General features: G+C 41.0%; 1 protein-coding gene across 1 annotated transcript in view; it reads right to left on the bottom strand.

Annotated features, from left to right (window-relative positions):
- Window positions 1-26,057, bottom strand: part of vwa8 (von Willebrand factor A domain containing 8) — a 145,753-nt gene that overhangs the window by 106,546 nt on the left and 13,150 nt on the right. Inside the window, exons 5-18 of the mRNA XM_037976242.1 lie at window positions 18,152-18,319; window positions 17,609-17,773; window positions 16,173-16,222; window positions 15,985-16,093; window positions 15,799-15,903; window positions 15,224-15,352; window positions 12,438-12,572; window positions 12,287-12,364; window positions 10,012-10,172; window positions 9,771-9,884; window positions 3,363-3,552; window positions 3,186-3,263; window positions 2,995-3,110; window positions 503-607 (exon numbers count right to left, since the gene is read on the bottom strand). Of these exons, the coding sequence (XP_037832170.1) occupies window positions 503-607; window positions 2,995-3,110; window positions 3,186-3,263; window positions 3,363-3,552; window positions 9,771-9,884; window positions 10,012-10,172; window positions 12,287-12,364; window positions 12,438-12,572; window positions 15,224-15,352; window positions 15,799-15,903; window positions 15,985-16,093; window positions 16,173-16,222; window positions 17,609-17,773; window positions 18,152-18,319 (1,703 nt within the window). The remainder of the gene's footprint in view (window positions 1-502; window positions 608-2,994; window positions 3,111-3,185; window positions 3,264-3,362; window positions 3,553-9,770; window positions 9,885-10,011; window positions 10,173-12,286; window positions 12,365-12,437; window positions 12,573-15,223; window positions 15,353-15,798; window positions 15,904-15,984; window positions 16,094-16,172; window positions 16,223-17,608; window positions 17,774-18,151; window positions 18,320-26,057) is intronic.

The raw sequence follows: 26,057 nt of genomic DNA, 5'->3' as shown, positions 1-26,057 counted from the left end.
ACAATGCCCGCCTGACAAAGGAGTTCTTCCAAGAGAATAACATCACTCTTTTGGACCATCCTGCATGTTCCCCGGATCTAAACCCAATTGAGAACATTTGGGGATGGATGGCAAGGGAAGTTTACAAAAATGGACATCAGTTCCAGACAGTGGATGCCCTTCGTGAAGCCATCTTCAACACTTGATGGACTTGCGACCTGTCCAGGGTGTCCCCCGCCTCTCGCACAGACTGCTGGAGATAGGCACCCAGCTCCCTGCTTCTCGGAATGGAGAAGCAGGTAAAGAAAATAGATAGATGGAAGTATCTGCAGTTGTTTTAATATAACACAGATGTATCAGACCATAGTAAGAGGTTTTATTTTAACTACCTACAAGGCAGTTTAATTAGATATTAAAATAAACATGGTGGTCTATCATCAAATACTGCAACAGAAAACATCCAAAAATAAAAAGTAATAACTGTTTCTTATCTGCAAAATATGCTTGGAAACAAATGTTGAACTCACAGCAATAATCACGAGTGTGTCCAGCAGGATCCTGTGTGTCCTGCATGGAGCAGCTGGTGAGGTTTTTTTCAAGAGAGGCACGAGCCAAGCTGGGCAGAAACCTAAAAGACAGAAATGAAAAAAAAACAAGCAGGCAAAAACTCAGCAAAACTCAACATTGCTCAAACTCAAAGACAGGTCAAAACATAATAACTCTTGTCTTTTTTCATTCACAGGCTCCGAGGACAGACATCCCATCACATGACTCACCCATAATTTTTTTTAAAAAAGCTACATTTATGGAAGTGGGGAAAACCTCTGTTATTGGGAGGGTTGGGTGTTCGATTTTGAACAATTTCGGTTCTGATTCCGATTCTTTGTTTCGATTCCCGTTTCTAATGGTTCTCGATTCTGATTCTTTAAGAGGCAATTTATGCTGTAACCTTTCTGTGGCTCTCTTTAGTTTGTTACACCAACAACTTTCCCTTGGACACTATGGTGAACAGAGGAGCACATCATGGAGTCTGGTCAACTTCCTGTCTAAAGTTAGCAATTTCAGGTCATTTGTCTATGAAAAAGTACATGAGCTAACATTAGCTGGGTATTTGCATTTGACTTGACCCATAGTTTTATGTTGAGTGTAACTTGTTAGCTGCCTCAGTGTTTATATAAGACATATTTTATTGTTTTACTTACCTGATTCTGACTGCAGTGAGGTGCTAGGCTGAGGGTCAAAGCCGGAGGAAGGCCGGCACAGCATGTCACAGACAGGGCACTCTGTTACTTCTATACCATGAACCCGGAGGTGTTTAATCATGTCGGTCAAGAACCCTTCTTTGCAAGATATTATTTTATCACAAGTGTTGCACTGAGCTGACTGGTCACTTCTTTTAACCTCTGGGGTCCATAATGAAATAGTAAGTTTCTGGACTAGTTTTGATTTTCATTCATATTTCACCCTAAAAACAGTTTAACCTGCCATATTTGGAGTACTTTTTTTTAACACAACCTCCCAAGTGTGAATTTCAAATCATTTTTTACATTTGACCTACTGTATTAACAAGATGGATCTAAAATCACTCAAAAAAACCATAAAATCAGAGTAAAACACTTTTAGTTTTTTTTTTACTTTGAAAACCATAACTATTCCTAACAAAATGTTTTTACAGCTTAGAATGCAGTTATAAACAGTAATATTCATAAACACATGAACAGATTCAGCAAACAACAAAATTATATACAGTATTTCTATTAAAATGCAGAAATTAGGCGTTTTTACAAATATTCCATGTCCATGTCAGTCTTTATGTATGTTTTTCCAAATTCTTTTTTTTTTTCTCTTCTAAAACAAATAATCAATCACCTACTTCATCAACAAGCTCCTCACTGTCTGTCACAGACTATCTCTGCCTTTCAGCTTCTTCTATCTGAGAAGACTCACTACAACACCTGGGTCCATCTCTGGGTCTGAGCCTCAAACTGGAGATCCACAATCAAAAATTGTCTAATTGGTTTGACTCACTTAACACTAAACACTAAAATTACCTTAACTATAAAATCCAAAGACGCTAAATATCGCAATTCTCATTACTCACTCTGCAGGTTTTTTTGTCACTGCTGAACTTCCTTTAGTTTTTGCACCTCTTTTGGTGCTTGACAAATAACTTTGGGCCTCAGTCAGAATTAGCAGAATTGAGGATGAGATTAGATGGAGGTTGGGGGTGTTTTCTCTTTGAGATTCTCCATCTTCACTGCTGCCTCTCGCTCTAACGTGCTTCAAACATGATGATGATTTTCAGAAAAAGATGTGGAGTGAATTATTTATTATAACTCTGGTTTCACTTAGCCAATTAACACAATTTAAAACCTGGTGTACAGTTTGAAGTCTGTGCTTTTGACACAAATTCAAACGGAGTCTCAGAGAGGGTGCATCTTTCCCACTACAGATGAGCCATACTTTTACTTGCTGCCTGACACTGTCCATTGTTGCACACACTTCCTATGGATTCTTATTTGTTGTTATTTTGTGGCTTCTTCTTCCAGGTATCAAAACTAGTAATCAAAATTTAAAAATTTTAACGATTCCAGGAGAACTGGAGTGTTAGCTCTGGTTCAAATCGATTATCGAGACTCAATGCCCAACCCTAGTTACCTGGTTCTATAATTAGACATACCTCTTCAGATTTGACAGTCCTAGATTAGGACATAAAAAAGAAAAAAAAAATCTGATCCTTACCAGGTTCTAAAATTAAGTAAATACAACATTAAATAGCAACATAACATATTACACATTCTGTCATCATTTATTGTACATGAAATGTGATGAGTATAAAACAATGTTTTCTGTTCCTGTCCACCATCCTTAATGTCCCTTTATGTCCTTATTCATCACAACACAAAAAGCCACAATTTCTAAAAAAATGATGGTCCTTTTCTTTTTTAAAGAAAGGATTCAAAGATATTGTGAAGATAAAACAATCAGTGAGTGTGTGTGTGTGTTTGCTATCACCTGGAGAGACAAGCCTTATTAACTGCATGAACAATGCTCTCCTCTGGGTACTGAGAGAGGCGGCGACAGAGCCTCAGTAGCTGTCTGGTTGAAAGGGAGGAGGCCAGAGACTGCGCCTAGAGATACAAGTGAAACACAAGCAAGTTTTTGAGGGCGTGGGCAGAAAAGTGGTAAAAAGTAAACAAACTTACTGTAGGGTCGTTTGTCTGACGGAGACTATGAGTGAGGTGTAACAGCTGCTCTGCTGCTTCATTTGGAACATTAGGAATCTTTAAAAAGAAAATGAGCAATAAAGAGACCAAAAAGAAGCAAAAACATGGAAATAATAAATAATGTAGAATCAAGAGAAATAAAAGTGGGGGACTTACCAGTCCCCGTATAAGAGCCATCTCCTCTGCTTTGGCCAGCGGATCAACAGTGTGATAGAGGAACATAGTGAGGAGCTCCGGTCCCAACCACTGCTGTCTTCTGCTGTTAATGCTGCCTGAACTGATCTCCACAATAGGGGGCTCCGCCAGGGCCAGTACTCTGAACGATGGGTGGATCGGGAAGATCAACCTGATAACACACACATGCAAGATAAAAACTCCACAGATGCAGTTTTAAATGCATGCTCTTGAAAATTTGCTCAGCTGTGTCCAAATACATGTGGGAGAGGTGCTCAAATGAAGTGGGTCAAGGGTGTGTCAGTGAGTGTCCCATTCAATCTATGTCAAGGTCAAGAGCATGATGTCTGGCAGCTGGCTGTGAACTCCTCTGATTCAATAGGGCAACAAAATTTATTTTAATCAAACCTCAAACACACCCACACAGGACATTTTTAATCTCTAATCTTTTTCCCTATATACACCAATTCTGAAAAAGTTGGGAAATTGTGTAAAATGTAAATGAAAATTAGAATGCAATGATTTGAACCATACGGCGTCTCAGGAGGGGAAAGCAGTGCAGCACCATCACTGTTTATAGTGAGGATGGTGTGCTGCTGACCTTGACTTGGGACACACCCGATTCAGTGGTTAAATTATCTCTTCATGTTCTGCGGATGCCTGTTAATCATCCACTGACTCAAATCAGGTGTGTTGGAGCAGAGAAACAAGTAAAACATGCAGGATAGTGGCCCTCGAGGACCAGGAATGGAGTTTGTAAAAAGTTTGTATCTCAAAAATGACAATGCCAATGCCTTACACACTTGGGGACAAACAGTAGCTAGGATTTTGATTTAACTGAATAAAAACCAACTCAAAGACACAGGTTGTGGAGGACACTGTGGTCTATGAGCAGAGAACCAATGTGATTTAAGCTAAAGCACAAAAATTCCCTAAAAAATCTGATGTTTCTCCTACCGAACTACAATTTTCTGGATGCATTCCTTGAATGACCCCAAACATTCCCCATTTTAAAATATGTAACATTGGAAAGTGACAAAATACTTTTTTCTCTACAACCTCTTCTATAGACTATTCTTGTAAAGGATTGCATTGTTTTGGATCAGTAAAAATATTTGCATTTTTCAAAATTTGCAAATTTCAGAACTGTCTGCTTAGGACCACAAGAAAATTTAGGCTCAAACTAGACCAATTTATTTATCTGAATATGTTATAGACATTTTTTTATTTCACATGACTATCTCTACTTCAAAGTAGTGTATTTTATGTATTTTTTTAATAGTTAAAGTATTATTTTTGTCTACTTTATATTTTAGCAACAACAGAATCAACATGATACTCAAAAAAAAAAACGATAAATTCTCAGTATTCATGCACACAGAGACCCACACACACATGCAAACACACACACTTTGTCTGCACCACAGGACTGGAGGAAGAGGAAGTGGGTTCACTTAACTCAGACATTGAACCACAAACCTCCTTTCTGCAGCCTTAGTTGCTTTTTTAAGAAACACTCATAAAACGTGGACATAAACACATTTCAAGAGACAAATTCAGAGAACTTTTAGGACCAACTGCAGTTCACTGAAGTCCAGTATATTTTAGCACTGGAGACAAATGTTGTGTCCCTGCACATTTGGAGAAACAAGAGTACAGCATTTGGTAAACATTGACCCTGCAAACCTATAAAAGTTTACAAGATTATTTTGTCAGCGCCTCACTACAGTTCCAAGAACGCCTTTATACTGTGACCCACTTTCAGTGTAAACACTTTCTTAAAAGGTCTTCCTTACAGGCTCCTCAGGATAAACTACACAACAAAAAAACTGACCTAATGAAGAGATCAGATAAAAAATACAAGTTTAAGGTGACTTTTGGCCTTTCCAGCTCTCAGTTAGTGATAGTTTCTCTTCTCTAAATGTGTCTAAAATAGCAAACAGCTCATCAGAGTTTCTGAAGCTAAACAAATAATAAAGAATTTCCTGCAAAATTTCCTGCAAAAATGCAGTGTGAATGCTTATTGCTAAATAACTTTGCTGAAAGGTGCTAAAGAAGCTGAAGCTTATTTGAAATACTTCAGTAGCTAAACATTAGGCTAAAAGGAGAAAAAAAATCTAAAATTAGCAGAAAGAAGCTGAAAGTAGTACAAAAATAAGCAACAAAAAAAAAAAGCCGCAGGAGCAGAAAAGGCTGAAAGGAGCAAAAAATAAGTTAGCTGAAATAGCAGAAAACAGCTCTACATAGCAAAAAGAAGCTTAAACAAAACAAACAAAGCAGAGAGGAACACAAATAACTGAAAGAGCACAAAAAGGTGAATTTAGCCAAGGAAAGGTAGCTGAAAAACAGAAAGAAGCTGTAAGAAAACACAAAAAAAGCTAAGTTATTACCATTGTTGTATTAGCTTTGGGAACTGTTTTTATTTTTTCATTCAGCACCCAGTATAGGTTGGAGATTGCTTTCAGCTACTCCAACACCAAAGTTTAGCTCAATATGTCTAACAACGTACCACCAATGGTACATAATACACATACATTTAACATTTCTATGAACATATGTCATTATTATTGGTCCCAGCTTACCCCCCAGCCTCACAGAGCAGGACTCCCACACAGAGGATATCACTTGGTGGCTCCCTGAAAAAGCCCCATGCTCCAAAGCTGCTTCGAGACTTGTAATGGCAGAATTTAGTATAGGGTAACACCTGTTGTTTATAAGTCCTGATTATGTTATGACTTCTATTCCAAGTCCCATGGGTTCTCACAGAATGAACTTGTTTATTGGAGTGATGTTGAATTTTCTCCTCATGGGAACCAGACTGACTTGCTTTTCCCTAACTCTATCTTTCATAAAAGCTCCTGTGTTGACTTAGGGGGCCAGAGGTTTGATTCGGGGCTTCCCCATTTGGACCTGGGACTCTGATGTTAATTCTTAATAGTCTTTAATGCTTTCTATATTTTGTGCACAACATATAAATAAACCTGTTTGAGTGATTTCATCTAACAGTGCCTGGAAGTTATTTTGCTGCCACAACAGACTACAGACTGGCAGTTGTTTAAGGAGGATGCAACGGCAGGGAGTGCAATGGATTTCGAGGAATATACATCTTCTGTACTGCAATACATTAAAACTGTACATAGGATGTTACATCTGTGAATACAATCCCCATACAGCCCAACTACAAAACCTGTAGTCCCTGCTGAGTTCAGGGCTCGAGACGCAACTGCAATCAGAGCAGCCAGAAAAAGCCTGTCAGTAGGGATCTTCTTCTATTTCTTTCGGCTGTTCCCTTTTCAGGGGTCACCGCAGCGAGGCATCCTCCTCCATCTGACTCTGTCTTCTGCATTCTCTGTCCTCACTCCAACTATGCCTATCCCCTCTCTAACTGCATCCCTATATCTTCTATTTGTCTTTTTCCTGGCAGCTGCATCTCTACCAATATACCCTCTGTCCCTCCTCTGCACATGTGCAAACCATCTCAGTCTGGCCTCTCTAACTTTATCTCTCTGTCGTTCAACCTGTGCTGTACCTCTGATGACCTCATTCCTAATCCTATCCATCCTTGTCCCTCCCAAGGAGAACCTCAACATCGTCAGCTCTGCCACTTCCAGTTCTGTCTCCTGTCTTTTTGTCAGTCCCACAGTCTCCAAACCATTCAACATCGCTGGTCTCACCACTGTCTTGTAAACCTTTCCTTTGACCTTTGCTGCCACCCTTTTGTCACTCCTGAAACTTTTCTCCATCCACTTCATCCTGCCTGGACTCTTTTCTTCACCTCTTTACCACACTCCCTGTTTTCCTGGACAGTCGACCCTAAGTACTTTAAGTCCTGCACCTTTGTGACCTCTGCTCCTTGTAGCCTCACTGTTCCACCTGCCTCACTCCCATTTACACACGTCTTGCTACGACTGGCTTTTTGTTACTTGTCTTTCAAGTTCACACCTCCACCTCTCCAGGTTCTCTTCCACCTGTCCCCTGTTCTCACCACAGATCACAATGTCAACAGCAAACGTCATAGTCCACGTGGATTCCTGCCTGATCTCATCTGTTAGTCTGTCCATCACCAGAGCAAACAAGAAGCTCAGAACCGATCCTTGATACAGTCCCACCACCACATTGAAGCCATAGGTCACTCCTACAGCGACCACACCACTGTCCTCCTGTCCTCATACATGTCCTATAACACACCTCCCTGCCACTACCGATGTCCTCATACAACACCACAGCTCCTTCCTCAGCACACTGTTTTATGCTTTTTCTAGATCCACAAAAACACAATGAAGCTCTTTCTGACCCTCTTTGTACTTCTCCATCAATATCCTCAAAGCAAAGATGGCATCTGTGGTGCTCTTTCTTGGCATAAAACCATACTGCTCACAAATAGTCAAGTCTATCTTCCCAGATCTGTATTGTGTGGAACGAGATCGCGAATACAAGCGGCTGAAATGAGTTTCCTCCGCAGGGTGTCTGGGCTCTCCCTTAGTGATAGGGTGAGAAGCTCGGTCATCCAGGAGGGACTCAGAGTAGAGCCGCTGCTCCTCCACATCGAGAGGACCCAGTTGAGGTGGCTCGGGTATCTGGTGAGGATGCCTCCAGGATGCCTCCCTGGTGAGGTGTTCTGGGCACGTCCCACTGGGAGTAGGCCCAGAAGAAGACCCAGGAGGAGCTGGTCCAAGTGGCTGGGGAGAGGGAAGTCTGGGTCTCCCTGCTTAGGCTGCTGCCCCCGTGACCCCGGATAAGTGGAAGAAGATGGATGGATGGATGGATGGATGGATGGATGGATGGATGGATGGATGGATGGATGGATGGATGGATGGATGGATGGATGGATGGATGACACGTGGTAATTTATAGTTGTTTAACAGTAAAATGATGCTATTAAATTCAGCATTAGATATGCTTTGTTTTGTTGTTCCACGTAGGTAGGTAGGTAGGTAGGTAGGTAGGTAGGTAGGTAGGTAGGTAGGTAGGTACATTTATTTATATAGCACTTTTCAGCACGAGGCAACTCAAAGTGCTTTACAACACAGAACAAAATTACAGACAGAGTTACAGAACATGATAATGAAACAAAATTACAGACAGGTACAAGATACAATGATAACTAATTGTCCAAATAAGCTAAGCTAAACTAAACAGATCTAAGCATGACTAAATGTACAGAACTAAACTAAGCTAAAAGTAAAACTAAAACTATGTAGTGATCCAACATGCAGCCTGTGCCACAAAAAGCACAGTACAGTACAGCATCTGTCTGTTTGTCAGAGTTCTCTGTTGTTATTCTTTGGCCTGGAAGTGAGACGTGTGTTGGTGCTTTGTTTGCACTTCTTTATTTATGTTAATTTAATTTATTTGTAAATGTGACTTAAATTAGATGCAAACAATTTGTATTTATTTTAATTGTATTTTTGTTTTTTAAAGTATTTCAAAAGTGTCTTTTTGTAAAACTATAGTTGTATACATATTTGACACAAATATCTTACAATATCACATAATAAATAGCCATATTTTCAACTTTCCTGTCAACTTTAATTTTTTTTTTTTTACTAAATGACGGTCGGGCGGCGATCGACAAGAACAATCCCTGGATACGTTAGTGTTTTTTCAATGTTATTTGAGGTGAGTCAACAAGAACGAAATGTGTTTCAGTGAATATGGCTGCGCTCATTGAATCTGCTGTAGTTTGTATGCCAGGCAGGGTTGCCAGATAAAAAATGACAAAATATCATATTGTCACTTTAGAATAATTCTATTTTCACCCAAATTATTATATGTGCTGGCTGAGTGAGGTGTGCTTATATTGGAGGGGGGAGGTGGTAAGATTAGTTGTGTGTTGTGATTGGTGAACATGCACAGAAAAAGAGGGGGACTTGACCATAAAACTATGTTATAAAAAGGGTAATTAACATATATCTGGCAACACTGCTGCTAGCCTTTCAACAAGGCGTGTTTGCAGTCTGGAGCACATAAACACATACATCCAAAATGGTGAACACATGGACAGTTGTTTGGACTTACAGTGCTGTTGGGTTACTGCTACATGTTCAAAAGGGTGAGTGACATAAACAGCACTCTGCTATTTGCTATTATTGTTTATCTACTTGCGCATACACAGAACACCTACTGACTGCAACCTTCTGTGGAGGGCATGCGCAATTTCACATGTCTGACTTCCTTTCAAATGCAAACATGAGTGCTTCAAAATCTCCACTCTGAGACCTGGGTTCAGAAAGCTTCAGTCGCAGAGGATGCAAGCGTTGTTGTTGTGTACACAAATGGCTGAACTGCAGAAGAAAATCTACAGATTGACCCAAAAATGGAGTAGTTTAAACAACCCCTTAGTCCAGTGGTGTGTACTATCTGGTGTGTGTGTGTGTGTGGTGTGTGTACCGTTCTTGCAACTGCTGGTCAGTAAGCTGTAGCTGCCCCTTCAAAGTCTGGTACCTGTCCCATCTCAGCAGTCTGGTCCCATCGTAAAGATCTAACTCCCTTTCATGGAGCAACCTGGGAGTCAAAGTGAGGTATAGTGACCTGGAAAACCTCTTCAAATTTACAGATGAAGAAAGCACTAAGATCAACAGTGCAGACCTAAAATAACAGAGCAAATAAAAGACAAAATCAAATGCAGTACCTGGAGAGCACAGACAGGGTTCCAAGGTTAACCCTGTGTATGCCATCGAGGATCAGCATTTTGCCTTCAATGGCAGCAGTGACCAGTGGAGACAGCCTCCATGCAGTGTCTCCGTTGGGCAGAGTGTATCTTTGCTGAAGAAGGTCCCTGGCTGTCATGTCCTGGAAGTTGCATAACAAAACAGAGAGGATTGGCATAAAAGTAATCCAGAAAATGACTTTGCAAATCTATTTCCTACTACAGGTGTGTAAGGAAAGGATGGAGATATTTAAAGAAACAGAACAAAGCTCCTGTACACTGTTACACTTTTAGTAATGATTTACTTTAACATTTCCTAACCCTACATTTTGATGTATAAATTGTATAAGAAGTGTTAAGTTAATGGGAGAAGAAAGAATTTATTTACAAAGAATTTCGTGGAAAGTTTAGATCAAAATCCAATTTAAAAGATTAGTCAGAATAGTGTAAAAAAAAAAAAATTAAAAATAAATAAATAGAAGATGAATAAAAATGGCTCCAGAAAGCAGCAACTTTCTTGCAATAATAAACCGTTTTAATTATCTACCTAAATGATCTCAATCAGCTGCTAAAATTTGAGATCTTCCTTCCAGATAACACCTAATGGCCCCTTTTCTGTTCAGAGGGGCTCTTTTCCATTCAAATTCAAAAATACTTCATTAATCCCAAAGGGACATTAAATGTTGTTGTAGCTCATAATCCTGGTTTTGTTAAAGAGTTGTTATAGATGCTGACGGCTGTGGGCAGGAAGGATCTTTGAAAGGAGGATGATATAAGATAAGATAAGATAAGATAAGATAAGATAAGATAAGATAAGATAAGATAAGATAAGATAAGATAAGATAAGATAAGATAAGATAAGATAAGATTATTGTCCTTAGAAATGGAAAATTTGTTGAAGAGCTGACCATCTGAAATGCTCAAAGGAGGATTCTGTAATTCCCATAGCACAGGTCATCCCTGACCTCAGCTAGCAAAAAATAGCTACCCCCCGATGCATTTATTCATGATTCAGCGCACCCACTTCCTGCTCAATCATGAGCACATAAGGGATGTGAAGAATGTCTTAAATCAGAACTGACATTGCTCCCTAGTCAGTCATTTTTCACTGTCTATAAGCTCATATATGTACATAATGGAATGAAAAGTGCCTCCTCTAAATGAAGAAATAAGAAAAGCTCCCTTTTTTAAATTTTGCTGTAAATAATTTAAAAAAAAGGATCCTGGCAAAGAGAGAAGCAGTTTTTTTTATAAAATTACTTAAGTGTGATGTTTGGTTAAAGCACAAGTCAGGATAAATCTTAACGATAAAAAAAGACAAAACACTGTACCTTATGTAGGAAAAACAAACTAAATTAACTAAGTTTACCTTTATAGCTTTTTAATCCAAAGGTAAAAGCAATAAACTGAGTAACTCAGTTTATACTGACCTCAGATCGAGTGTCAAATGTTAAATATTGGGCAGCTGTGGCTCAGTGGTTAGAGCAGTCATCCTCCAAGAAGACAGTTGGAGGTTCAATTCCACAAGTATGCTACAGGTCAAAGTGTCCCTGGGCAAGACACCCAGTGCCTCATTGTCTCCGATATGTGCCATTATCAGAACAAACAGCTCATACCAGCTGTCAGCACGGCGGTGGAAGGCTGATAGTTTGGGTATGTTTTACTGCCACAGGATCTGGACACGCGGCACTCAATGACCTGTTTACCAAAGTATTCTAAAGTCAGATGTTCAAAAAATAAAGTTTGGCTAATTGTATCATGCATCAAGACAATTATACATTAAAAAAGCAGCAAATCTACAACTAAATGACTAAAAAACAAAACAAACAAACAAAAAAAATGATTCAAGGTGTTATAAGGATCCAGACCTCAAACTAATTGAAATGGTGTAGGGGGACCTCTCAAAAAGCTAACCCTAACCCTAACTCCTACACAACAATGTTAGGGACTGATAAGGCCATATAAAGAAAGTGCTATTTCGTGATTTTGGTGGTAAACTCAGTTTTACGATCAAATTCAGAATCAGGATTAAGATCAGGTTTATTGCCAAGTTTACACACCAAATAATTTGTCTGAGCCATTTTGGAATGGTTCTTGCTCAATAAATAATAAGGTCATGATGTTGTTCTGAGAGTCTATTAATCATTTTAAGACACAGTAATGACCAAAGTGTTTTATTATGACTTACTGTAAATAGTAAACTTAGTATTTTTATTTTAACACTAATAATAAATAATTTTTGTTTAGTTTTTTTTACCTGGTAAAGCATGACAAGCTCAGTGCTGTAACCCAGCATTTCAGCAAACTCTCTCCCAATCACTGACTTGCCACAACCCTGAAAACACAAAATGCTTGCTATTAATATTAGAGAATATAAGCAGCAGCATTAATATTTGTACTGCTTGTACCTTGGCTCCTATCAGGCACATGTCCTTCACCATGTGTGACTGCATCATCGCAGCCAGCAGCTGGGAGTGGCTCGGTGTGTTAATGAAGGTGGGGCTGCTGTGTGGGGAACGCAGCCCTTTGCTGCCAGCAGGAACCTGAAATGACATGCAGAAGCATCGTTCTCATTAAACACCTAGCATTCATTGAAGGAATACATATCGCCTTCAGCCTTTCATGCCAGAGGTTCAAAAATGTTGAAAATTGACAGAGTTGCAGCCATTTTGGTCAAATTTCAAAAATAATGTTATGAAGAAACACACTCACAGTACAGTCGGTGTTGGGAGAGACTCTTAGATACTATCACATTAAATCCTAGCTTATTATCTGTTAAACCTGTTGAGCTATAGCCATTTTTGCCTTTGCTTATGCTAATTAGCTGTGACGGCCATCTTAAATTGGATTTAATTCAAAAGTTAATCAGTTGTAGATGTACTTTCAATGATCACTTTCTGAAAGTTTCATTAAAATCTGTCCTAAGTGGTTCAATAAAAGGCAACTGGACAACTTCTCCTTTTTCTTGAAGACGTTTCAACTCTTATACACTAGGCCTCTTCAGTTCTGATTGTGGGTTGGGAGTTCCAGGCTAATAAGTTATTGTTATGACAATCACAGTAATAGAGCCATTACGATCATATTAGATGATGAACCACCCCCTCCATCTTTAAAATCATTTGGATTGTTGTCACATGTGGATTTTTTTCTACCAAGGCCAGCATGGGAGTTGTTTTAGTCATATGTTAAATGTGTGAATGGTTGTTAAACTGCCTGGAGAGACAAGTCAAAGCTGAACTATATGTCATGACAGAACCTGAAGCCACCTCCTAGATCTAATGTTGTTTATTCATCTTTGATGTACAACGGCTTTTTTCAGCCTTTTTTCAAACCACCTGTCTTCCATTACCTGTGTGTAATTTCACCTCAGTATAAATACAGGTGTTCTATGAAGGTCTCAGAGGTTTCTTACAGAACATTAGTGGCCAAACACCATTGTGAAGACCAAAGAAGACACCAGTCAGGTCAGTGATAAAGTTGTTAAGAATTCTGAAGCAGAGGTAGTTTAAAGAAAAACTTCCCAAGCTTTGAAAATCTCACAGAGCACTGCTCAAGTCATCATCTGAAAATGGAAAGAGTATGACAGAACTGCAAACCTACCAAAACATGGCCGTCAATCTTAACTTACAGGCCGGGCAAGGAGAGAATTAATCTGCCAAGCAGTCAAGAAGGCCATGGTGACTCTGGAGGAGCTGCAGAAATCCACAGCTCAAGTGGGTCAATCTGTCCACCAGACAACTATTATTCATTCACACCATAAATCTGACCTGGACAAGTGGCAAGAAAAAAGCCATTCTTAAAAGAAAGTCATAAGAAATCCTGTTTGCAGTTTGCCACAAGCCATTTAGGAAGACAGCAAAAATGTGGAAGAAGCTGCACATCACCCTCAACACATCATCCCCACTGTGAAACATGATGGTGGCAGCATCATGCTGATTTTCTTCAGCAGGGACAGGGAAGCTGGTCAGAACTGATGGGAAAATGGATGGAGTTGAATCCAAACCAACCAGTAAAGAAAATCTGTTAGGGGCTGCAAAAGACTTGGGTGAGACTGGGGCAGAGGTTCATCTTCCTGCAGGACAACGACCCAAAACATTCAGCCATAGCTACAATGAAATGGTTTAAATCAAAGCATATTTATGTGTTAGAATGGCCATGTCAAAGTCCAGGCCCAAATCTTACTGAGATTTTGTGGCAAGACTTGAAAACTGCTGTTCGCAGATGCTCTCTATCCAGTCTGAGAGCCAGCTATTTTGTGAAGAAGAATGAGACAAACCCAAAAAAGACTTGAAGCTATAACTGTAGCAAAAGTATTGACTCAAGGGGATCAAAAACAAATGCAGACCACACTTTTCAAACTTTAAGTTGTAAAATACTTTTTAAACCATGCATCATTGTTGTTGTATTTCACAATTACACACTACTTTGTGTTGGTCTGTCACATAAAATCCCAGTAAAATCTTTCAGTTTATAGTTGTACAGTGACAAAATGTGAAAAAGTTAAAGGGGTGTGAATACCTTTTCAAGACACTGTATATATAAATACATGGACCATTGCCTGGGAAAAATTTCTTTGAGAAGATTTTACAGAATTTTAATGGCAGACCACTGACTTAGGCTCAGCCTAAGGGCTAAGGACGTAGGAACTCACATCTGGGAGGATCTTAAAGTAGAACCACTGCTCCTACACATTGAGAGGAGCCAGATGAGGGGTTTGAACATCTGTTTAGGAGGCTTCATGGATGCCTCCCTGTGGAAGTGTTTCAGACATGTCCTTCTGGGACGAGATCTAGGGGAAGACCCAAAATATGTTGGAGGGATTTTATCTCTCAGCTGGCCTGGGAACACCTTGGAGTCTCTCCCAGAGAAGCTGGTGGAAGTGGCTGTAGCGAGGATGGTCTGGGCTTCCTGCTAAAGCTTCTACCACTGCAACCAGATCCCGGATAAGTGGATGAAGATGATGACAACAACTGACTTAGAGATTTGCAGCTATAACAGCTGTAAAAAGGACCCAGGGGTATTTACTTGGGGATAAATACTTATGAATGTATGAATGCATGCAATTATTTCTTAACAGAAATGTTTCATACCTTCAAACTGGTAGGTATCTTGAGTGAATCAAATTATTTCTTGAGTGAATCAACTATTTCAAGATAATTACACAACAACCCAAAACAGTTTAACAGTGCCATACCTGGAAGGTGACGTCCTTGTCTGCAACCCGGACTGTGACATCTGCATGTCCTTCAAAGTCCTTTGTTCTGGTCACACTCACAACAGCACTGGGAGATGAGTGATGAAGCCTGTCCAAAAGCTCGAACCGCTGTGAAAACAACCACAAGTGTGCAGGTAAAAAGCAATGCATCTGAGGCAGTGGTGGCTCAATGGGTAGAGAAGTTGTCCTCTAATGAGAGGTACGATTCCTGGAAGCAGTCACATGTCGAAGTGTCCCTGGGCAAGACACTGCACCCCACTGCCTCTGATGTGTGCCCCATCGGTGTATTAATGGGGTTTTAAGCACTGATTAGACTCTATAGAAGGATTTATTCAGATTAGCTTTGTAGAGCTGTAGTAGAGTGCTGTATGAATAGGTGGATGCTGTGTGGATGGGTCAATTAGAGCAGATTGTGTTGTGAAGCACTTTAAGTAGTCTGGTTGGGTCGAAAGACGCTATATAAGTACAATCCATTTACCATCTGCATCAGATATCATACATTAATTAAAACCATGCAAAGATCACACTTTGACCGCTCATTTAGGTGCACTTACACTCAACACGCCCTCAACAGCAGTGTGCCCATCTTTTCTCAAAATACTCTTGTAAGGATAAAGTCTCTGAATTAGCTGCTGGGAAGACAGCATGGGGAAAATGTTCTGCAGCAAAAAGAAAAGAAAAGCATTGAGTTTGTGTTCCTTTTCAAATCCCAGACATTAAACTTTTCTTTCAAGTTTCACCAGAATATGAAGTGCAGAAACCAGATTGTCAACAGGAAAGTCAGGGAGGCCCAAACTAGATGATTCCTGGGAGCATAGCGTCATGGCAAGGGACAGCAGCTGGGACACTCTGACACAACAAGATACAACAGAAATATTTCAAAAATCACCAGGAAGCCATTTTATTTAGCACCAGCTCCTTACATTACCTTTCCGCAGAAACATTTGGTGCTGCAGCATACAGTATCTCCAGCTGGTCCTGCAAATATAAAGATTAAGAGAGGCTACACCCTTTCAAATTATTTCAACTCCAACTCTAAAAACATCAGGACATTGTGTAAAATGTAAATAAAAACAGAATGCAATTATTTGCAAATCTCATAAAACCCACATTTTATTCAAAATTGAACATAGTAAACATATCAAATGTTTAAAAAAAATATGTATTCTTTTTTTCAGAAAAAATATGGTAATTTTGAATCTGACAGCAGCAAGACGTCAAACAAGTTAGAACAGGGCCACATTTAACACTATGAAGCATCCTCTCTTTTTTATCAACAGTCTGTAGACATCAAGGAACTGAGGAGACCAGTTGCTAGAATTTCTGGAGGGGAACGTTGTCTAATGTAGGATTCTACCTGTTCAACGGTCCTGGGTCTTCTTTGCTGGACTTTTTGCTTCATGATGCACCAAAAGTTTTCAATTGAGGCCTTTCCATACTTGAAGTCACAAAGTCGGCTCTCAGTCACCTGTTTGCGTGACGAAAATCGCATCATTTTTGTTCGTGAAGTAGCTTCGTCCGCCCCTTCGTGACACAAGGCCTGGGCCGAACTTTTTGCACCGTTATTGTGCACCGCCATATATGCAAATGCCAAACAACGTGTTCTGTCTCAGTTGGTTTAATTAACATGTCTGGTCACGGGAAGGGAAGCAAAAATGTGTACAAGGACAGGAGAGCTGAGAAGCCAGAGGGAAGAAACCTGTTTTAACAGTGCAGGAGATGGGAGGAGCTCCCGGGAGTTCTGATCCAAGTGTCTTGTGGACTATAAAAAGTGTGTGCTCGCAACCATGTGACAGCAAACCAACTTTGTGACTTCTTATGGGGTATGCTGAAGCCTTTAGTGAGAGGTCTGGACTGTAGACAGGCCAGTTTAGGACCTCGATTCTTCAACTCCCAAATTGATTTTCAGGCCTGTCCTCTTGACTCAGAGATTTCTCCAGATTCTTAAAATATTTGGACAATATTAGAAACTGTAGGTGATGTAATATTCCAAGTCTTCCCAATTTAATCTTGAGAAATATCATTCTGAAATTGTTTCACTATTTTTAGATGCAGTTTTTCGTAGACTGGTGAACCTCTTCTCATCTTTACTTGTGAGAGATTCAAAAATTAATTTTTATACCCAGCCTTAATACTGAACAAGACTATTGATTCAATCGATAGTCATAACTAAGGTAACAAACACCTAGTGCACACTTACACTGACACACAATAAAAAATTAAAGGTGGGGCCTTGAAAAATGTCTATACTTCTTTAGTTTCTGCTATAATTTCATTGCACAACTTCATCTTATCTCCTTATCGAGATGCTAGTGGCGAGAAACTGTTGATGTTGGACAGTGCGCGGGTTCTTGGAGTTCTGACCTTGAACGGAAGGTAATAGATGTCTCTTGCTTGAAAGCGAGAGCGGAGAGGAGGATCCAGCGGGTTGCCCTTATATTTGGGAACAGGAAGACCCAGAGCAATAACTCTAAAGTCCTCACTGACACGGACAATCTTCCAGCTGTCCAGCTCCTCTTTGGTGTGCTCCTGCAAAGGATGAAAACTCATTTTTCAGTCTCTGATGTTTCATTTGTTAGCAAAAGGATGGAGGTACACAGTTTTATGCAACATGCAGAATATATTTATCAGTAATCATGGTGACACCCCTTCCTAATTAAAGAAAGAAAACTGTAGGAGTAGTGTGAAATTTCATAGACTAGGTGTGAAGTTTTAGTTTGACAGTTCCTCCTAAAATATAAAGATATAAAACCACAAAAAAAAAATTGAAGTTTAGACAACACCCATATATGCTAAGGTGTGAAATCTGTCATTGTTGACTACCAACTTGAATAGATTATCAGAATGTTTAATTCTCTAAAGTAGAAGCCTTTGATGATAATGTTTGACTTGTTTAGTTAGGGTGACCTGCAACAGCTTGTCGTAACGCTCAGCTGACATCAGGAAGCGTCCGTCCTCCAGCTGCATCTCTCTGTTCTCCAACAGGTTGTTGAGAACGGGTAGAACGTTTCGCTCTGCCTTTTCCAGCCCTTCCAGGACCAGGACTCTGCCTTGTGTTGCTGCTCTCACAGCGCACTAGAGACAAAATTATAGGCAATCAAATCTAACCAGTCGTGTCTGTTAATTCTCAGAAAGCAAACGGGGTTGTAGAAGAAAATATCATTAAACAAACAAAATCTGCTCCCCCAACTGCAATCATCAGTTCAACCTCAGGTCAAATTTGCCCCATTGTTCAAAATGCCCTTTGAGCTGATCTTATTGTCTATGCTCTAATATTTTTTTAGGATGTCCAAAGCTTATTGTCATACACAGCTGAAGGTGAAAGGGCATTTATGTGTGTGTTTGTTCTTAGTAACAGCAAAATATCTCATGAAACAACAGATTTCAATAAAACTTTCAGAAAGTAATCACTGAGTGAATATCTAAACTGATCAACTTTGGATTTAATCTTATTAAAGATGGTTGCCACAACCTTAGCAAATACAAAAATGACTATAACTCAGACAATTTTACTGATATATTGATATAAAGATTTGGTGTGGTAGTAGCTGAGTCATTCCCAACATGTACTCTGAGCACGAACTGACAGCGAGATCTCTTTTTTAAAATTTTCCAATAACTATTGGAGTCATCTCTGTCTGTTAGCAAAATATCTCATGAACCACTGGACAGATTTGAATGAAACTCTCAGAAAGTAACTGTTTGGACATATCTGGAACTGATTCATTTTTGGAGTCAACCCAAGTCATGATGGCCGCCACAGATGACTGACCTTAGCAAACGCAAAAATGGATGTACCTCAATTAGGTTTACAGATACTGAGCTAGTTTTGATCTTGTAGTAGCATCCACAGCACATACTCTAAGCACTAAAATATCTCGCAGGACCTTATAACATCACAACATTGCACATAACGTCATTTACAAGGTTTGGCCAAAAAGCCTTAGAACATAAAATGGGTGTAGTCTAAGGGTGCATTCACACCAGCCCTGTTTAGTCTGCTTTAATTGAACTGTAGTTCGTTTGCCTAGAAAGTCTGGTTCGTTTGGGGAGGTGTGAATGCACAATCGAACTCTGATGCGGGCCAAAAAAAGTGAACTCTGGTCCACCTAAAAACCTAGGTCTCAGTTGGGTTTAAGTGAACTCTGGCGTGGTTCGAATGCATATGTGAATGCAAGCAGACTGGAGACCGCTCCAAAAGCAGGAAGTGGACTATAGCACAGGGCCTTCTGGGTAAATACAACCAAAATGAACATGTGTTTCTACACTAGCGGGAGAAATGGCTCGTGGTCAGACATGGAGTGAAGAGGTCTTCTGCCTCATCTTCTCATCTTCTGCTCATGCTGAGACCATTGTTGAAAAATGTTTGTTTGGCACATGTACCACAGACAATCCGAAAACCATTAAAATTTGATGCCACTCCAACTTCCAGAAGAAGTTTTTTTTTTTTTTTTGGCGGGGGGGGGGCTCAAAAGGATTTGGCTCGATTGACTCAGTGCAGTGTGAATGTGAACCGCACCAGCTGAAAATGTAACAAATGTTGCAGTTTTGGTCCCCAATCGAACAAGGTCTACTGAACTCTCAGGTGTGAACACAGCCTAAAACTCTGGCATGAAAGGTGGTGGGTGATATGCAGTGCTTCAAGCGATCCCAGGCCTTTTCAAACAATTCATGGTGTTTTAGGAAGGTCTATTTTCCACTACCAATCAGACTTTTTAGGGATGATTTGTTCAGCATCTGTGTATGTGTACATCTCCTCTTGAGCAGAACTCAAAGAGCACATCTGACGTCAAGACACAGGAAACTTTAGTCGTCTGGGCGAACCGCAGAGCAAGAGGCCGTGTCATTAGGTTAACATGTAAATACGTGGCAGGTTGTGTGGGAAGCACAGCTATAAAACTGTAGTGAGGACCAGATGTTCTAAATTTAATTCTTGAATCATTTTCAGCACCAACTCTGTACTCAGATAATTGTTAGAAAGGGTGGCAAGAGATGACGAAACACAAAATGCGTTTTTGTCATCCAGTTAGAAGGAAAACACTGCAACTGATTCGGAGACAATTACACCTATATGTAAGAGATATTAAGATGCAATAAAAGGATGACTAACAGAAAACTAAGAATTCAAAGACGGGTAATTATCATCCACCAAAAAGCAAAGTTGGGTGATAATGTTTTGTCCTTGTCTGTATGTCTGTTTGTCACCAAAAGATCTAATGAACTGTTTGGTGAACTTTATTGAAACTTTCAAAAAGCAATCACTGGATATACGTCTACAGATGATACCTTAGAAGCATATATATTGGTATAAATCAGTCAATTTTACAAATATTGACCTACACTTGGGGTGGTAGTAGCTGAGACTAATCTCCAGCACATATTCTTCAAACTAACAGATTGTACAAGATCTTTATTTAGTTTTGAAAAAATGCTGTGTAACTACAGCAGTCAGTGACACTGTGTGTGTGTGTGTGTGTGTGTGTGTGTGTGGGGGGGGGGGCAAACTGTGTAGCATCATAATGACATGTTTTCATCAATTTGATTAGCTGTTCTATTTCTGTTTTCAACAAATATCAAAGGGATCAACTAGACTGGAGTAATAGGAACACATCAACCTAATAAAACAATTCAACATCTATTTTTCATCACCTCATTTTCATAAAATGCTTTAAATTCAGATACAATTAGTTGTGTCTTAATCTAATCTAGTGAAACAATTCAACATTAACTCTTGGTCAGAATTTCACATGACATGGAGGTTACTTCATTTTTATTTTTTTAAGTGGTGGGAAGCTTTTTATTACTGTAATAAAGATTTATTTGCAGTGTGGGTTTAAGATAAACTGCCTTAAGTAAGGGTCTGCTAAAGGGAGAGGTGGGACTTAAAATGTCAAAAATGTAACAAGCAGGTATGTGACTGCAGCCTTTATACCAGCTCAAGTTGTGGAATGATGCTGGAATAAAAGAAGGAAGGGCTAAAAAATCAAAAGAGAGGGGGAGGGACAGTGAGTGTACTGGGATTGACACGTTAAACCTGAATATAGGGCTCCAAATTAGCACAGGGCTCCGAGGAATCCTGGAATGTTCCACTTAATACACACACACACACACACACACACACACACAAACACACACCAAACTATCCTCAGTAAGAGAAGCTTTCTAATGTACACCCACACATTACCAGTCCTTAAAACAGTCCAACTTTCATGTTCAGTAACTAAACCCACTTTTTTTTCAAAACTCTGTCTATTGCTTTTTTGTATTTTAAATGAGGTACAAAGGCAAGTAGCTCACATGTGTAAAAAATACCAAGCAAAAACAACATAACAAAAACTAAAATAAAAAAACCCAAAACAAAACCCCAACAAGCAAACAAGAACATAAACCCTCAAGGTGGCAAACATCTGCAAATTGCAGTGAAACTGTATTTTAAGTTTGCTATATCAGGGCTGTACATAGAGATTCAGTCCAAGAGTTCTGACTATAGTCCACTAGAGAGGTGTCAGGTGATGTGGTTGTAGTGATAAATTGTCCTCCTTGGACCAAGGCACCTAGACATTACTGATTCAGTGTTGTACATTTTTCATACAATTGAGTACACATGGAATATTTTCATTTGACATGAAGATAACAGAGTTATAGTCACTATATGAATAAAAACAAAATTAGCCCAATTACCTTCACTCATTCATCATTACAAATATTTCCACATTTCAAAAATAGCAAAACGATTTTCCATATCTTTTTGAACACCGGATTTTTACCCTTAATCATGAAGGCGAGTTCCTCCAGTGCCAGAGAACTCGATAACATGGACAGCCAAGTTTTCAGTTCAGGTCTAGCAATAGATTTCCAGGAGCTGGCTATACTGTATTTTGCCTGTATCAGACTGTAAATTATGTTTGTTTTTTTTGGTCAACCTTGCTTAATCCGTTTTCCGTGGGAAAAATTCCTAAGATACACATTTTGGGACAAGGATTCAGTTTAGTGCCTGTGATGTGTGAAATTTAATCCAAAACTTCCTTCCAAAAATTTTGAATCTCAGGGCATTTCCATAAGCAATGGATCAAAGTGCCTTTATATCCACATTTAATGCATATATCTGGAATATTAGAATAAAATTTAAAGATGAACTTCAAGGTCAAGGAACATCAGTGGCAGATCGCACCATCCGTCGTTGTCTGAGCCAAAGTGGACTTAATGGGAGATGACCAAGGAGCACACTTGTTGAAAACAAATCATAAAAAAGCCAGACTGGAATTTTCCAAACTACATGTTGACAAGCCACAAAGCTTCTAGGAGAATGTCCTATGGACAGATGAGACAAGAATGGAACTTTTTGGCAAGGCACATCAGCTCTATGTTCACAGACAGAAAAATGAAGCATATCAAGAAAAGAACACTGTCATTACTGTGAAACATGGAGGAGGCTCTGTTATGTTCTGGGGCTGCTTCGCTGTATCTGGCACAGGGTGTCTTAAATCTTTGCAGGGCACAATGAAATCACAAGACTATCAAGAGATTCTAGAGAGAAATGTGCTGCCCAGTGTCAGAAAGCTTGGTCTCAGTCGCAGGTCATGGGTCTTTAAACGGGATGACCCAAAACACCCAAGAATGGCTATTCATCGGACTATTCTGAAGTCGCCTTCGATGAGTCCTGACCTAAATCCTATTGAGCATCTTTGGAAGGAGCTGAAACATGCCGTCTGGAAAAGGCACCCTTCAAACCTGAGACAACTGGAGCAGTTTGCTCATAAGGAGTGGGTCAAAATACCTGCTGAGAGGTGCAGAAGTCTTACTGACAGTACAGGAATCATTACACTGCAGTGATTGGCTCAAAAGGTTGTGCAACAAAATATTAAGTTAAGTGTACCATCATTTCTGTCCAAGCCTGTTTTTATGATTTTTTTTTAATTCTGTTGAAAGCATGGTTGAAAAGCAATGTGTGGCTTTCATTTTTTCATTGTCATTGAATTTTTATTTATTGTAACTTCTGTCAGATTCTAGTTATTTCTGTGATCATTGTGGGTTTTTCTTTCATTAAGGAGTATCAACAATTTTGGCCACATGTGTAGATGACCCCTCCCTGGGCTGCCACCTTATCATGGTGGAGGGGTTTGAGTGTCCCAATGATCCTAGGAGCTATGTTGTCAGGGGCTTCATGCCTCTGGTAGGGTCAGCCATGTCAAATAGGTCCTAGGTGAGGGATCAGACAAAGTGCAGCCCAGAGACACCTTATGATGAATAACCTTTTGGATTCAGTTTTCCCTCGCCTGGATGTGGGTCACCGGGGCCCAATTCAGGAGTGAGGCCTAGATGTGGGGCATGCTGGTGGCTGGGCTTTCACGCATGGAGTCTTACCAGGCACAGCTCGAAGAGGAGATGTGGGTCCCCCTTTCCATGGGCTCACCACTTGTGGGAGGGGCCAAAGGAGTCGGATGCAATGTGGAACGGGTATTGGCCAAAGGTGGGGACCTTGGTGGTCTGATCCTTGACTACAGAAGCTGGCTCTTGGGACATGGAATGTCACCTCTTTGGTGGGGAAGGAGCCTAAGTGCAAGGTTCAGAGGTTCCGGCTAGATATAGTCAGACTCACCTTGACGCATGGCTCTAGCTCTGGAACCAGTCTTCTTGAGAGGGGTTTGACACTCTTTCACTCTGGAGTTGCCCCTGTTGAGAGGTGCCGGGCCGGAGTGGGCATACTTGTTGTACCCCTTCTTGGTGCCTGTACGTTGGGGTTTACCCCGGTGAACGAGAGGGTAGCCTCCCTCTGCCTATGTGTAGGGGGATGGTTTCTGACTGTTGTTTGTGCTTATGCGCTTAACAGTAGTTCAGATTACCCACCATTTTTGGAGTCCTTAGAGGGGGTGCCAGAGAGCACTCCCCGAGAGGACTCCCTTGTTCTACTGAGGGACTTCAATGCACACATGGGCAATGACAGTGAGACCTGGAGGGGTGTGGTTGGGAGGAACGGCCCCCCTGATCTAAACCCGAGTGGTGTTTTATTATTGGACTTCTTTGCAGGTCATGGATTGTTCATAATGAACACCATGTTCACCTTAGGCCACAGTTTGATGATTGACTTTGTTGTTGTTTCATTTGATCTGCAGCAATATGTCTTGGACACTCGGTGAAGAGAGGGGCGGAGTTGTCAACTGACCACTGCCTGGTGGTTAGTTGGCTCTGATGATGGGGGAGGATGCCAATCAGACCTGGCAGGCCCAAACATATTGTGAAGGTCTGCTGGGAACGTCTAGCAGAGTCCCCTGTGAGACGGACCTTCAACTCCCACCTCCGAGAGAGCTTTAAACACGTTCCGTGCCTCTATTGTCGAGGTGGCTGACCGGAGCTATGGCAGCAAGGTTGTCAGTGCCTGCCGCGGTGGCAACTTTCGAACCCGCTTGTGGACACTGGCGGTGTATTGGGTCTTTTGGGCCTGTGGGACCCCAGAAGCAACTGATGGGTACCAACAGTCCAAGTGGAATGCAGCTCAGATGGTCGCTGAGGCAAAAACTCAGGTGTGGGAGGAGTTCGGAGAGGCCATGGAGAACGACTTCCGTATGGCTTTGAGGCGATTCTGGTCCATCATCCGGAGTCTCAGGGGGGAAGCGGTGCGCCATCAACACTGTTTATGGTGGGGATGGTGTGCTGCTGACCTTAACTTGGGACGTTGTGGGTCAGTGGGCAGAATACTTCGAAGACCTCCTCAATCCCACCAGCATCTCTTCCAGTGAGGAAGCATAGCCTGGGGACCTTGGGTCGAGATCGCCAATCACTGGTGCTGAGGTTACAGAGGTGGTTAAAAAGCTCCTCGGTGGCAAGGCTCCGGGGGTTAGACGAGGTCCTTAAGGCTCTGGATGTTGTGGGGCTGTCTTGGTTGAACCGATTCTGCAATATTACGTGGACATCGGGGGCAGTCCCCCTGGATTGGCAGACCGGGGTGGTTGTCCCCCTGTTTCAAAAGGGGGAACGCAGGGTGTGTTCCAACTACAGAGGAATCACACTCCTAAGCCTCCCTGATAAAGTCTATTCAGGGGTTCTGGAAAGGAGAGTCTGTCGGACAGTCAAATCTCGGATTAAAGAAGATCAGTGTGGTTTTCGTCCTGGTCGTGGAACACTTGACCAGCTCTACACCCTTAGCAGGGTACTGGAGGGTGCATGGGAGTTCGCCCAACCAGTCTATATGTGTTTTGTGGACTTGGAGAAGGCACTCTACCATGTCCCTCAGGGAGTCCTGTGAGGGGTACTCTGGGAATACGGGGTATGTTACGGGCTGTTAGGTCCATATATGACCAGTATATGACCAGTGTCAGAGCTTGGTCCGCATTGCCGGCAATTAGTCAGGCAGACCCTGGGGACCTCGGGTTTCCGGTGGGAATTGGACTCCGCCAAGGTTGCCCTTTGTCACTGATTCTGTTTATAACGTTTATGGCAGAGGTGCCAAACTCCATTCCTCAGGGGCAGCTGTCCTGCATGTTTTAGATGTGTTCTTGCTTTGAGGGGATCCGTTTTGGTGGCCTTAGGATTGCATCTCTGCTTTTTGCAGATGATGTGGTCCTATTGGCTTCATCAGGCCGCGATCTCCAGCTTTTGTTGGATCAGTTCGCAGCAGAGTGTGAAGCAGCTGGGATGAGGATCAGTGCCTCCAAATCCGAGGCCATGGTCTTTAGCTGGAAAAGGGTAGAGTGCCTTCTCCGGGTCGGGGAAGATGTCCTGCCCCAAGTGGAGGAGTTTAAGTATCTCGGGGTCTTGTTCACGAATGAGGGAAAAATGGAGCGGGAGATCGACAGGCGGATTGGTGCAGCATCTG

Source organism: Kryptolebias marmoratus, linkage group LG6 (genome assembly GCF_001649575.2).
Source record: "Kryptolebias marmoratus isolate JLee-2015 linkage group LG6, ASM164957v2, whole genome shotgun sequence".
NCBI lineage: Eukaryota > Metazoa > Chordata > Actinopteri > Cyprinodontiformes > Rivulidae > Kryptolebias > Kryptolebias marmoratus.
The sequence above is the reverse complement of the archived record's forward strand: the minus strand, read 5'-3'. Positions and strand labels throughout refer to the sequence as shown.